General features: G+C 31.7%; 1 protein-coding gene across 1 annotated transcript; it reads left to right on the forward strand.

Annotated features, from left to right (window-relative positions):
- Positions 1 to 1,073: 1,073 nt before the first annotated feature.
- Positions 1,074 to 12,023, forward strand: LOC134721881 (uncharacterized). The gene is made up of 2 exons (XM_063585148.1): positions 1,074 to 1,672; positions 10,960 to 12,023. Exons 1-2 carry the CDS (start codon positions 1,437 to 1,439, stop codon positions 12,005 to 12,007), a joined length of 1,284 nt encoding a protein of 427 aa, XP_063441218.1. The 5' UTR covers positions 1,074 to 1,436; the 3' UTR covers positions 12,008 to 12,023.
- The last annotated feature ends 1,683 nt before the right edge of the window (positions 12,024 to 13,706 follow it).

A 13,706-nucleotide genomic window follows, 5' to 3' on the forward strand; every position in this document is an offset into this window, starting at 1 on the left:
TGTAAAACGTTTTTAACTCGAAACTGTTCGATTAAGATTAAAGTTCTCGGAATTCCCACCCTTCTGATATCTTGTTCCGCGAAAGGTTTACAAAAAACTCTATTTAAATAGACAATATAAACAAATAACATTGATGGATAACATGTCTAATTGTATATGGGCAATGACACTTAAAATGTATTTATTACAGTGCATGGCCCTGAAAAAACCTTACGTGTATTTTAATGAATAAAACATTTCATTACTTCAAGTATATGTATTGTCACTAAAGGTGCTTAATTACATAGCATATACAGAGTAGTTCGTGGATAGGAATCGACTACCTACATTGCCATTTATTTACAGAAATTAAAAACATTATATTTTGATCAAAGCTATCCCCCACGATCCCAAATTTTTGGCATAAAAATGTTAATTAAAGATAAACATGCATTGACAGTAAACACGGACTTAATCTGTAAAACAAGGTTTAATCCACTATACCTTATACATTTGAAAATGCCTGTACCAAGTCAGGAATATGACAGTTGCTGTCCATTCGTTTAATGTGTTTTGTCATTTTATTTTGCCATTTGATTAGGGCATTTCCGTTTTGAATTTTCTTCGGAGTTCAGTATTTTTGTGATTTTACTTTTACCTATACATTACATAATAAGACTAAAGAAAGACTGGTTTTCTCTTCCCTTTCAGAAGTTTCTTCACCCCTCCCCTTTTTATTCAACATTTCAGTCCAATAATAGGCCACTGCTTTGATATTGGTGAGTGTCATTCTAAAATCCTATATCAGAACGACATGCACCTCAAATAGAAATGTATACAGACTACATGAAACTGTATATATAAAATGATCACTATTTCTTCGAATTCGTTATGAAATTCCAAAATTCTATAACAATTAAAAAACATTTACATGATAAAAAATACAAATTCTGGGATATACCTGTAAAGATCTTTAAAACGCCCACATCGTATTTTCCTTCTCTTTTTAAAGAAATAATAAATAAATGGAAATTACACCAATTGATATGATTAGATAACACGGATAAAAAAAATCGATTTGACACACATTGATCAACATGATCAAATACTGAAGACGATATTTCCTCAATACACTTTTTATTTTTTTTTAATATCACTTCCTTAAAACATAAATAATAATCGCATGTATTGCCTAATCCACTCAACAGCAACACGACGAACTCAATTATAGGTCTAGTAATGGATTTTATCAAAATCGATTTCAAACCAGGAAGTAACTTACATTGGCTAACAATAAATACAAGGTAGTCGGTTACAGATCAGTGCACTCTTCCGTATTGACATGCAATTCAACTCTCCTTTCGTTTTAATCAAACGCTATATTCTTTGAATAATGAACAGAGTTTCTACTATGTTACGGATTTATTCAGTTAAGAAAAGTTAATATATTTTTTTCAATGTTTGACATACATTGGACAGTTGTAAAGTTACTATATCAGTGGACTAATAGTATGGTAGTACCAATAAATGCTCTGTTTGCCGTTTCACTTTCTGTTAATGTGTGTACTATATTATACTGTGCTTGTGAACGTTTACAAAAATGCTTAAAGGACCGATGTTGCTGTGGGACGAATCACTGCATCGTTCATATATGTCAAGTATATCAGGATAAAACACAAGATCTGTCTAAAGCGTAAGTTTCAATTTAATTTATATTAATAGACTAGTGTATTGTTTCGAGTTTTTCTTTACTTTCTTATGAAGATTTGTTTATATGCTACATTTTGTACTCTGTTTATTGACTTCACCTGTTTCGTCATTTGACATGTGTTGGTCTTGTAAACAAAACAAATAAAACTGGTTTTTTTTCTCACGAGTACACAATTTTAGAGGTTAACTTTTTGTATTAGTATGTATGACAATTAATTGGTAGGATGGATACCCATACTTGCACCACAGATCAATATCAAAATGATTTGATATAAAAAGTAAAAAATACATCCCCGCGCACTTAGTGGTCCGAATCCCCCCCCCCCCCCCCCCACTTCGCCCACTTCCCCCTCCTCATTGTCGTCCACTAGCGAGAGATATTTTAAAACATGTTTATCTTTTTCTGAACACCAGGTCGCCAAACTGAAAGATAGTGTTTTGAACTGCTATCAACTTCTTTAAAAAAGGCTATTCTTGTAAGTCGGGAATTTCCCTTTTATGGATATGGATAATCATCATTTCATAAAAACGGGTGGTGAGGGTGGAATTCGCGGATGTTTAATATTTTTCCAATAGAAAATGTCTTTTTTATATTACTTTGCATGCAAGATATACCTGTCTTATTCTATCTATTCTTGGTGTCACTTATAAAGCGTTATGGAGCATTGCTGGATATGTATAAATCCTTCTTTATTTCTTCTTTTTTAAGGGGGGAGGCATTTAATGTTGTTTCGTCTCTTTTCCTAATTGACCAGTGTCTATGCTGTTCTTGGATTTAATTATTATCTTTTTTAATATTATTTGTAACTTCCTCACCGATTCAAGTGCGTTTTCCTTTTATACAGATTCAATTTGTTTTTTTATAAAACAGATTTTTGTCGAGCCCACCTATGTTCTGCTTTCACACGAACGAATATTCCTTCAGGGGTCGTATAAATGTATGTACTTGTCAGACCATCACCTGATTTACTTCAGTATAAAGTAATTCCTTTGACATCATTCATTAGATTTATTTACTTTTCTACATTAAATTAATATCAATTAAGCTACTTTTTGATAAATTAAGTTTGTGTCATCTCAGGTGAATATAATGATTATTTTCACAAGTTACGGAAATAGTTTATAATAAATAGACTAAGCTCACGATTTAATGGTCAGTGCAATGATTTTGATTATACTATACAAATCCTTGGTCAGCGGTCAACATTTCGTCCTATAATCTCGAGTCTATAATTATACTTAAGTTTAACCTATAGAATAATAAATCTATATTGAAAACCGTCTTTATATTTTTAAAAATGCTCTAAAAATACGTCGAGTTATGAAATTGATTAATTCAAAAGCTAGTTTAATAAAAGCTATATATATCCAACTCTATTTCATTTTTCAAAATGTAATCTCAGTGATTTGAATGATTTTTTTTCTTTAATTCTATTTCTGTCACTAATTTTCACAGAAACACATATCTGCTCAAAGATATTCCAAAAAAAAACCTTGTCTTAAGCGGGATTATGTTAACTTTATGATCTGAGTTTCTTAAAGTAAAGTTTAAATCTCGAAGGCAGTTGTAACTTGTGTAGAATAATTTTCTAATTTTCCTATCCACGCATTTGGAAGTTCCAATTTTCAAACGATAAGAGAATGACTAATTTCATATTTTTTTAGTAAAAACATTATAAAACGTTTTGTCAAAATCAGTTTAAACTGGTGGTGTTTAACATTGAAAGACACTTCGAGAATAACACGCCCTTTATTATTCTTGATCATATTTTGTAAACAGATATATAATGAATTGTAAACACTAATGAAAACTCTACCCACCAACACATGTTTAAACTAAAATTTGGCCACCGTACGTTTTTCAACGATTTTTAGTGATCGGTTTTAATTTGAAACCGCATTTTTTTTTTTAAATAATCTGGATATGTACATTTATAAAACAAAGTTTGTGTCCATGCTGTTGCTAATAATTATAATGTATATTAACTTTCTGTCTGTATTGATATGTTTAGATAATAATATGTTACGTCGCCAATTATAGAAATTATAAAAATTATCATAAACAGCTTGATTCACAGATGATAGAGGATAAGTTCCTAATGTCGCAACTACAATCCCACTCCTTTTTGCCCGAATGTGACCTGCCGAATTTGATTTTGTTTCGTTAGAAACAAAATGGGTACCATCTGTGAAGCAGGATATGTGAACCGTCCGGAGCACATGAAATCATCCCAACTTGTAGGTGGGGTTCGTGTTGATCTAAAAGGTCAACTTGTAGGCTGGGTAAGGATATGATCATAATATTTAAATCGAAATTTTTGCATGCAGTTTTGATAGGTTGCCTTCTCTTAACCAGTTTTAACTGATCCGACCTGGTAAATGAAACCAACGGTCTGATCTAAGACAACATCATTAACAAAAAACAACACCTTTTTATTAGATTACTGTACCTCAACCAGTCTTGATATTCCATATCGCATCAATTTTTTTTATTAGTTTACTACTTAAACCAGTTTTAACCCTCTAGTTTCGAATTATCTCTTTTTATTCAAAACAAAATTAATATACATGTAATGCACAAGATGTTGCCATATACAAATTGAAGATAAGCTGACCTTATAAAAAGCCTATATATTTACATCTGTTAAGTTAAGAAGTTATAGCAAAACTACGTCGCTGTATTGTACTTACTGTTGATATATAATAACTTGTTTATTGATCCTCTGTTAAAAAGATAAAGGTAAATTACGTACTTTTTCTGGGTTGGATTTGAAATATGAATAAGAAGATGTGGTATGAGTGCCAATGAGACAACTCTCCATCCAAGTCATTATGTATAAAAAAAAAAAACACAACTACAGGTACAAGTACGACATTCGATCAAAACGAAGTCTTGGCTTACACCGAGCAGCAAGCTTTAAAGGGCCCGAACATTATTAGTGTAACACAATTCAGGAAAACCAACGGTCAAATAAAAGTATACGTTTCGACTTTAAAGAAAAGCAGGATTATAGGTATGTGCTCGATCTCCATATAACATAAAGATTGAATAACATCAGAGGTTGTTACTATATCATAAAATGAAGCTTTTTTTGTTTTGTGAAGTTTTGAAATTCGTCCGAAATTGTTTAAATTATTCAAAACTTATCTACCCTAAAGAGATTTGAAATTAACTACAAGGCATAGGCGCATGCTCACCATCAAATACCGTTTGGTGATTATGTTATGTGTACTTTTTCTGAACATTTGTTGTAAGGTCGTTATTGTTTCTCTATTTTCATATGTCAGCATTTATTTTTGTTCAAAGAAAACAATATCAAATTATTTAAATCAAGTATAATTATAATAATGTGATTTACAACTATAAGAGTTATATTTTAGTAATAAGTTGCATTGGTGAGAATATTAACAAATTTTAATATGTGTACAGTGTTTTTTTTCTTCAAAATACAATATTTTAAAATTTGCTAAAGCAATGTATTTCACATTTATAAGGATAATGTTGTAAATGTCATTGTATGAAATGATAAACATCTATGACGTGAGTATAACAGAATGAAAATTGATGTTTTTTTCTCTCTCTTTTCTCAAATAAACGATTTCATGACAACAGGCTGTAATTTGATCAAAAAGTATTAACCTTTGTGAACGCGGAAGTGTGTTTCCGATAAATCAATATGATAAAAGTTCATTTCTCACAGATAATAATACTGCAGCAATTGAATGATAAAATAATGTCGATTAATTGATATGGTTAAAAATAACGCAGTTCTACAGTCGATATAAAACTAAAATCATCAACGATGGTGGAAACCGCAAATTAACCTCACAAACTGTTTCTAGTCTCTCAATTAGTTTTTCAATTCTATTCAAAGATTTTATTGTTTAAGCATTCAAACAAAGGGGTGGAATAAAGTCTCAGCCTATATAAATCCTTTTCCGTACTAGATGGATAGAATAAAATTTGGCTTGTTACATGTAACAATAATTCATACATCATATAAAGTCTTACAGTGAATCAGAGAATGGAATTTTAACCCTCTCTCATCTAACAATACTCAGATTATACTAAACAAAACATTGCGTATAGTTTTGTTGACACTGAGTCGGTACACTAGTATATAGAAAGCTCTTATGTTATGGTCAGCCTTACTGATGGTACTTTCGATAATGACTATATATCTATAGTGTCTAGTATTTCAGTTAATAATTGTCAGCAGTATTGGTGTTACCTTCGTTAATATAAACTAACAACCAGTAGAGACCATAAAATAGTGATTTTTTAGCTCGAGTGTTGTATACCGAAAGTTTTGTATTTACTTTCAATGCAATTTAAGCATTTATATAGTAAAAATCATTTGTTCAATAGTGCCGAAAAGGGGACTTACAGCAGAAAAAGAAAGTCAGACGTTGAGTCAAATCCGGTTTAAAATTTACGTATAAAAAACTGAAGGTGATAGATATTGACACTCTATATACGTTATTCAACACCTTGTCGTGATAGTATCACACGTGTCGTGTTGCAAAGCGTTTACATTGATCTTGTGCCTTTTTCCTGTTGCTGTAATTTTTGTTTGATGCTTTGTCTACATTTTTAAGATCACGTGATTTTTAATGGCAGCATCAGACTATGTCTCGACAGTCTCCTGTGCTAAAGTATAATAACCAATTACTGTAAGTTTTGAATTCTGAAAATGCAATAAATTCCAATTTAATATTTTTTTGTCGGGAGCTTTCAAATATTCCATTGTAATTCAACCAGGAAAAAGGAAGAAAAATAACTTGTAATTTTACAATGTAAAAAAGTGGTGATGATCGATTCTGCGACTGGATACGTGATGATGATGTTATTAGAACAAGCCGAACTGTTAATAATAGCTCCAAGACCAGGAAGTAAATCGTTATTATGTAATATAATCATCATCCCACTGGAAAAAAAAGTGCAGAAAGTTAAAGCTTTGAAATGCTTCTTTCTCTTCCTGATTGGAACTCTTAGTCATAATCTGTGTTCGATTCAGCATAAAATAACAACATCGAAACAAGCGACTTAAAAGCTTTTCAACACGATGAAATTATCAAAAACATGAGGGTATCGATGATTTAACTAACAAAGAGTGCCAGAAGAAAAGGTGAAGAATTTAAAAAAATAGATAAAATGGAATATTACAATATAGAAAACAGAAATAATGAGGAAAATGTATAGATAAAGAATTAAAAACATTGCAAAAAATTAAAGAATAAAGAAATAAAGTTCCGATTCAAGACCCTCATACATGAATTAGAAGGGCGTTATAAATAGAAACGAAAACTCTATTGGAAATTCGATGTTTTTCCCTTAAAAATATAATGTTGTATTTTGATGCAAAATTTTACATTTGTTTAAATATCAAAATCATATTAAAGAGTAAAATCACAAAAATACTGAACTTAGAGGAAAATCAATTCGGAAAGTCCATAATCACATGGCAAAATCAAATAATAAAACGCATCAAAAACGAATGGACAAAAACTGTCATATTCCTGACTTGGTACAGGCATTTTCAAATGTAGAAAACGGTAGGAAAATGCCTTATATATCAGTACAGATAAAATCGAAAAAAATATTTTCTAAACCTAAAACTTGAAATGAAACAGACATAGAAAAATCAATTTGCACGAGGTTCATACGTCTATTTATATCTAGTATCTTTATGTTAAACTTTATATCGTGTTATGTAACCGTCGGTAAAGGAGAAGGTCCAGTAAGAACCCTTTTTGGCCCTAAAATATAGCAGTTTTACAAAATTGTTATAATGTAAACTTTTAGTTATTTGTTGTACAGTAGAATGCTTCTGCTACATAAATATGGGCCGTTTTTGACAATACAATGCACATATATCAGGTACTAGCACCATTAAGTCATGCTAAATTACTGAAATCTTCACAATTCTAGCATTTGAGTTAAATTTTAGACGATTCTCGTGTGAAACGAAAGTGGCCTCATTCGTGTTCATCCTTAATATTAAAATGTAAGTTGTATTTTATGATAATACATAACATATATAAAGATTGAGTATGAACACGGATGCGGCCACTTGCTTTTTTGACAAAAACCATCTGAAAAGTGACATTTTTCGGCATATTTGGTAGATTTTTCATATTTGAGCTTGAATCCGGTCATTTTTGAATGACAAAATCAGTTAAAATCTTGCACATAAACTAATTCATTCAAATGAAATAGATACTTATTATAAGTGTTTAAAAAGTGGTCAACATCTTTTGTCAGATGAACCTAAAATTTGAGGTCAAAATCGGTTCTTACGAGACCTTCTCCTTTCGGGGTCATCTCGATAGTTAATTAGATGGCGTCTAGACTAAAATACACATCAAACAAAGCTTCATATTATCGATCCCATACACTGTAAATTGTTTATTTTAGACTTTTTATTAATTTCGATAAATGTTTTACATTTTTATAAATCTCATATGAGAAGCCTTTGAGTCCAAATCTGTGAATATGAGTTTGACATCTAGTGCCCCTTTAAGATATTTGATAGAATAAATTGCAACTCTTTTGCAAAGTTTCTTGAGAACAATGCGACTTTTCTTCCTTTTCAGTTTTCTATTTGGTTGAAGTCTATTTGACGTATGGCTTATCCAATCTATATTTTGACAAATTAAATGTTTGAACTAATAAACAGTTGAATTCTAGTACATTTGTACTCGTGAAATTAAAGTATTTTATAACTTAAAATGTGCAAACATTTATCAAAACCGTCTTAGATATAATCACATACGGAAAATGTTCAAAGTTCTAGTTTTTCTATTTTGACAAACTTCAACTAAATCTCTATCCCTTAAATCTTGCTGTTTTGTGTGAGCTAAGGCTCCGTGTTTAAGTCCGCACTTTGGTTAACTTTTACAAATTGTGACTTGGATGGAAAGTTGTTTCATTGGCACTCATACCACATCTTCTTATATCTAATTAAGATATTTCACAATTGCCTATATTTTGCAAAGATTTAACGTATTCAAAAAGTAAAAAAAAAATGTTTATATTTCTGATTACTTAAGAAAAAAATAAATGAATGCTTTTCAGTATAATTATGATAAAAAGAAAAGCACAGATATGTAATCAAATGAATTGGATTTGTAATAATCTTTTAGTTGAAAAACAGTTGAAAACTAGTACACAAGTACTCTTGAATTTCGAGTATTGTATAACATGCTTTTAACAGCATTACAATTGGACTAGGAAGTACCTGATAAACACGTGTAGAAATGTAGATTTAAAGAGCTTACTTATGCACCGTCTTTCATTGGAGGTTATACAACGAGGAAGTCACCTATCAGATTATTCAAACCATTTGACGTTACCATTGTATAAACATTTAATAAATAAAGAAACGATCAAATTATTTAACACTACTTCTTAGTGCATACATTTAATATATTTATAACTTGATAACGACCAAAAACCAAACACTTCAAGAAAACAAAAACCACCCGAGATTAATGAGGTGCTTTCATTAGATAATTATACGTCGAACCATTGCGGTGTACCAATCTGCACTTAGGTTTTTCAATTACCTTTCAAGTGTTCCACCATTTATTCCGTCTGGCTGTAGAACGTGATAAGATACAAAATGCAACTAGTTGTTTGTTTCCCATTATAGAATGGTCAGTAATCAGCTGTTTAACTTTTACTAAAATGGTCAGTAATCAGCCGTTTTACTTTTACTAAAATTGTCACTTAATTTTTGTTTCACACATACCGATAAAACCGCTTTATATTGATGACTTTGTGTCCATTGTTTCTTTGCTTTGTATCGATCTATTGAGTAAAAACATGTGCAACTGGTTCAACTGTTTGTTCTCATATTGTGCTGTATCACCACTGTTCTATGTTAGGGTAAAGTGAGCGCTCATGTTTATATGCATGTTCCAATGTCCCAAGTCAGGAGCCTGTAATTCAGTGGTTGTCTCGGGTTCATTCTGTAATTTTGTTTTTATGTACATTGTATAGTTGATGATCATAATGTCACCTTTAAGAATATGCTTGATTTGAACTTTGATGGATCATAGTTTCATTGAGACAGTAGCTATCATACCACATCTCTAATTTATATATTCCGATCAACATTTGACATATAAAAAACAAAACAAAAAAACATTGCCATGAAATCACATTCCATTACAGTCATTATATCAATCTAAAACTTTTTATAGTGTTTTAGTCGAAAATAGAGAAAATATAAAGTAAGAAAAATTTATGGTGATTTTTTTTTTATACAATAGCATACATGACCTACTAGTCTAGTTTTAAAACAATGAAGATATAGATATCATCTGATCTCTTGACCTTCACACATTTGCAAGTACTAGGTCTACTAACTTGACTTATCACATCCATGGTTGACACTACGAACCAGGAAATATCTGAATCATATACTAACCTTGCTGACTAATAATTTGTACTCGACTAGTCTGGAAAAGTCTGACATAGCACACGATTTTGGGCCCTGCAATAATGATAATAATCTAATTAGGATAGCCCCTGATATAAGAGTATTAAGATGACATAATTTTAAATGTAACTTTTGCGTTTGTGTTCATCACCTTTTATTGTGAAACAGTATATTTTTCTTTTTGAAAAGCCTCACACTTTGCTGAACTTTTATTTTGTACTTTCTTGACTGTACCTTATGTTGGCGCTTAAGACATGCGTATAGATCTTTGCCTTGTGTCGACCAATATATATTATTTGGCTTTATTGCACCGTCTATGTACTAAGTTCACTCTTACATAAACCATACAATAAAGCTTAACCCTTCAGCATCAAATTAAAACCGTGTTTCACTTTTAAAACTGTAGTTGACCACAAGTTAACCTTAACCGAAAAAGTCTGATTTGCATTCAATAGTTTCAGAACACGTACAGAATAGACTTGGTGAACTGTTTCTAAAGTATTCAGTTAAGACTGGTCAAGAAATATTATATTCGAGTGGAGTACAATTCAGTACAGTTCAGTAAAAGGAATAACAATCGATTTAAATCTAAACATGCATGGTCAGTACAGCTGGCCTGGCAAATATTTTATAAGGTCTTGAGTCTGAGAAATTTGTAAATTAGTTATTAACGGGGAATATGAAATATCTGTTAGTGATTCCAGTTTACTAAATAAAAAAAAAGACACAACAACGAACTTATCGCGTAAACATGAAATGCATGTTCATATCGGTGATTTTTTGGTAGATCATACTTTGTAATTTTACTTTTTTTTTATTGCAGATTTACAGAACAAGTAACAGTATTAATATCATCTACCCTAGCAATCATTGTTATATGTTCTACAAACATTATACGAGTTCCTTTCAGTGGAAATATAGACAAGTCAGAGTCGGTGTTCATTCAAATAGTTTTGGCAATAAATATTGGACGCTACGTATATTTGATTTTACAAGATGCATATCTGTTTCCGCATATTGATAAAGCACGTTTCCGAACGGACACTGTCCATCACGTGGTCACTATCGTCTGCTACAGTGTTATATTGGTGTATAGACAAAACATGCTTCTAGGGATACTTGGAATATTGACTGAATTAAATACATTTCTTGTAGAAGCTACAAAAATTATGAAAACATTAGGACGACATAAAACAAGTATTTACAAAAAAATGTCAGTCGCCAGTTGTGCCACAACCATTGTCTTTCGAGGAGTAATTCCAGTAATATTTTTAATAATGGGGATGTTTCATGAAACACCATTTGTTATGCATTACACAGCTTTGACAGTATTTTTCCTTAGTATTATTTTCTTTTCTGTTATAAATGTGTGGTTAATTCTTTCAACCGTCCAGCGAGTCATAAAAATATATAGCTATAGTGAAACTTTGGAAGTGGGGTATGCACCGGAACACATCCAGTTAGAAAGCTTCCGCAAAAATAATCTAGGATACGAAAGACCATTAGGCAATATCAACATTAATTATGACACCGAGAAATTGAATATCAATAAAAGTATTGACCAAAATTTAATCTCAAAAATAAAAAACGTGTACTTAACACAACGAAGTGATCACAGAAATATTGAGATGAACAATGTCATTGAAGTTGAAAGTACTCAATCAATAGATTCTTCTAGTCCTGAGCCTAGTCAATCTACTTCTAATAGAGACAGATCAATACCAAGGAACTCGTGTTTAAACTTACTTCCGGCAACAGAACCGCAGATCGATTTGTCTGTACGTTTTGCACCGAATGTACTGCCTGGAGGCAACCTTAACGATTTATCTAGGTCAAATAATGAAAATGAAGAATTCGATTTGCCAATATAAAATAATCTTAATAGTTTGTTATTTTTGTTATGCCATATGTTTGCCATTGGTAGATTTGTTAGATATTTCCCAGAAAGAAAGAAAACGTATCACTCGTTTAATAATTTATGTTTGTATAATACTTCCCACGTAACATGCACCTTTGAAGAATTTTTACATTAATCATTTTTAATAGAGGCACAAGGGTATTCAAACACATAAATCTAAGTCGACGACAAACTGACAATACCATGGAAATAATCGAAAAACGAACTGATATCGACATTCAACAAAAGTACTTAAAACTAAAAAAAACGATCACATGGTCATATTATTTTATTTTCACTTTATAAACAATATAAGTCTCTACACGAACAGGTGCTTGTACTATTACGTAATAATATTTCGGTATTAGACACGAAATAGAAATTGTTAATCATTCTGGTTTTTTGAAGAGCAATTACTTCACTTAATAAAAAAGATGATGTATGTATCAGTTTAAACTACTTTTGTAATTGTCACACACATTATAAACTGATCAGTGCATTCAACAGAAAAAGACAAACTCCATATTTAATTGGTATTGACATGCTACTAAATGCTAGAAGTCCCTTGTTAATTTGTGTATCATCGTCATTTTGCTTCGTTTTTTTTGTTACCTACTTTTGACATTGGATTCGACTTCTTTGAAACATATTTTTACTGTGCATATTGCTGTGTGCTTGTTCAATCTACATTAGCTAGAGGTATAGGGGAGGGTGAGATCTCACCCGTCGCTAGCTAGAGGTATAGGGAAGGGTTGAGATCTACTGTACATTAGCTAGAGGTAAAGAAGAGGGTTGAGATCTACTGTACATTAGCCAGAGGTGAAGGGGAGGGTTAAGATCCACTGTACATTAGCTAGAGGTGAAGGGGAGGGTTGAAATCTACTGTACGTTAGCTAGAGGTAAAGGGGAGGGGTGAGATCTACTGTACATTAGCTAGAGGGACAGGGGAGAGTTGAGATCTACTGTACATTCGCTAGAGGTAAAGGGGAGGGTTGAGATCTACTGTACATTAGCTAGAGGTAAAGGGGAGGGTTAAGATCTCACCCGTCGAACTTTTGCACCTGTCCCAAGTAATGAGTATCTGGCCTTTGTTATTCTTGTATGTGTTTTTAATTTTAGTTCATTTATATGTTAAGGCGTTTGTTATGCCGTCCATTTTAATTGAACTAAATCACATGTTTGTTTCAATGGCCAGCTAAATTCCGGCTTCGGATACTGGAGACCCATTGGTGGACTTCGGCTATTTTTTACTCTTTGGTCGGGTTGTTGTCTCTCTGACATATTTTCCATTTCCATTCTCGATTTTGTATTTATTTGTCTCTTTCTTATATTGTTAGTTACATATTACTACTAAGCGCTTCACTGTTTTTTTATATCCTAAAGTCGTTGATGGAATATGTTTGTTTTTGTTCTTGTTCTGCGGTGTACATGTTTTGTCGACTATTATATTATTTGTTTGTGCTTTTCTATGTTATGAATGTTCTTGCGTATGTTTGTATTGTACTTCTGTCCCGTCTGTTTCATAAAGCGCATTAAACCAGGTTCAACCAATCATTGTTTCTTAAAATGTCCTGTACAAAGTCCGGAATATGGCAATTGTTATCCAAAAAGTTTGTTTCTATGTGTGTTGGCGTTAACTTTGTTTTTGTACACTTCGGTGTTCCTGTTGTTCC

This window comes from Mytilus trossulus, chromosome 6 (genome assembly GCF_036588685.1).
Source record: "Mytilus trossulus isolate FHL-02 chromosome 6, PNRI_Mtr1.1.1.hap1, whole genome shotgun sequence".
In the NCBI taxonomy this organism is placed as follows: Eukaryota; Metazoa; Mollusca; class Bivalvia; order Mytilida; family Mytilidae; genus Mytilus; species Mytilus trossulus.

Bases quoted from the DNA above. Each gene is read 5' to 3' on its own strand.
- LOC134721881 (XM_063585148.1), top strand. From the start codon at position 1,437: ATGTTTGACATACATTGGACAGTTGTAAAGTTACTATATCAGTGGACT. The intron at 1,673-10,959 runs GTAAGTTTCAAT...TTTTTATTGCAG, and splicing joins ACACAAGATCTGTCTAAAGC to ATTTACAGAACAAGTAACAG.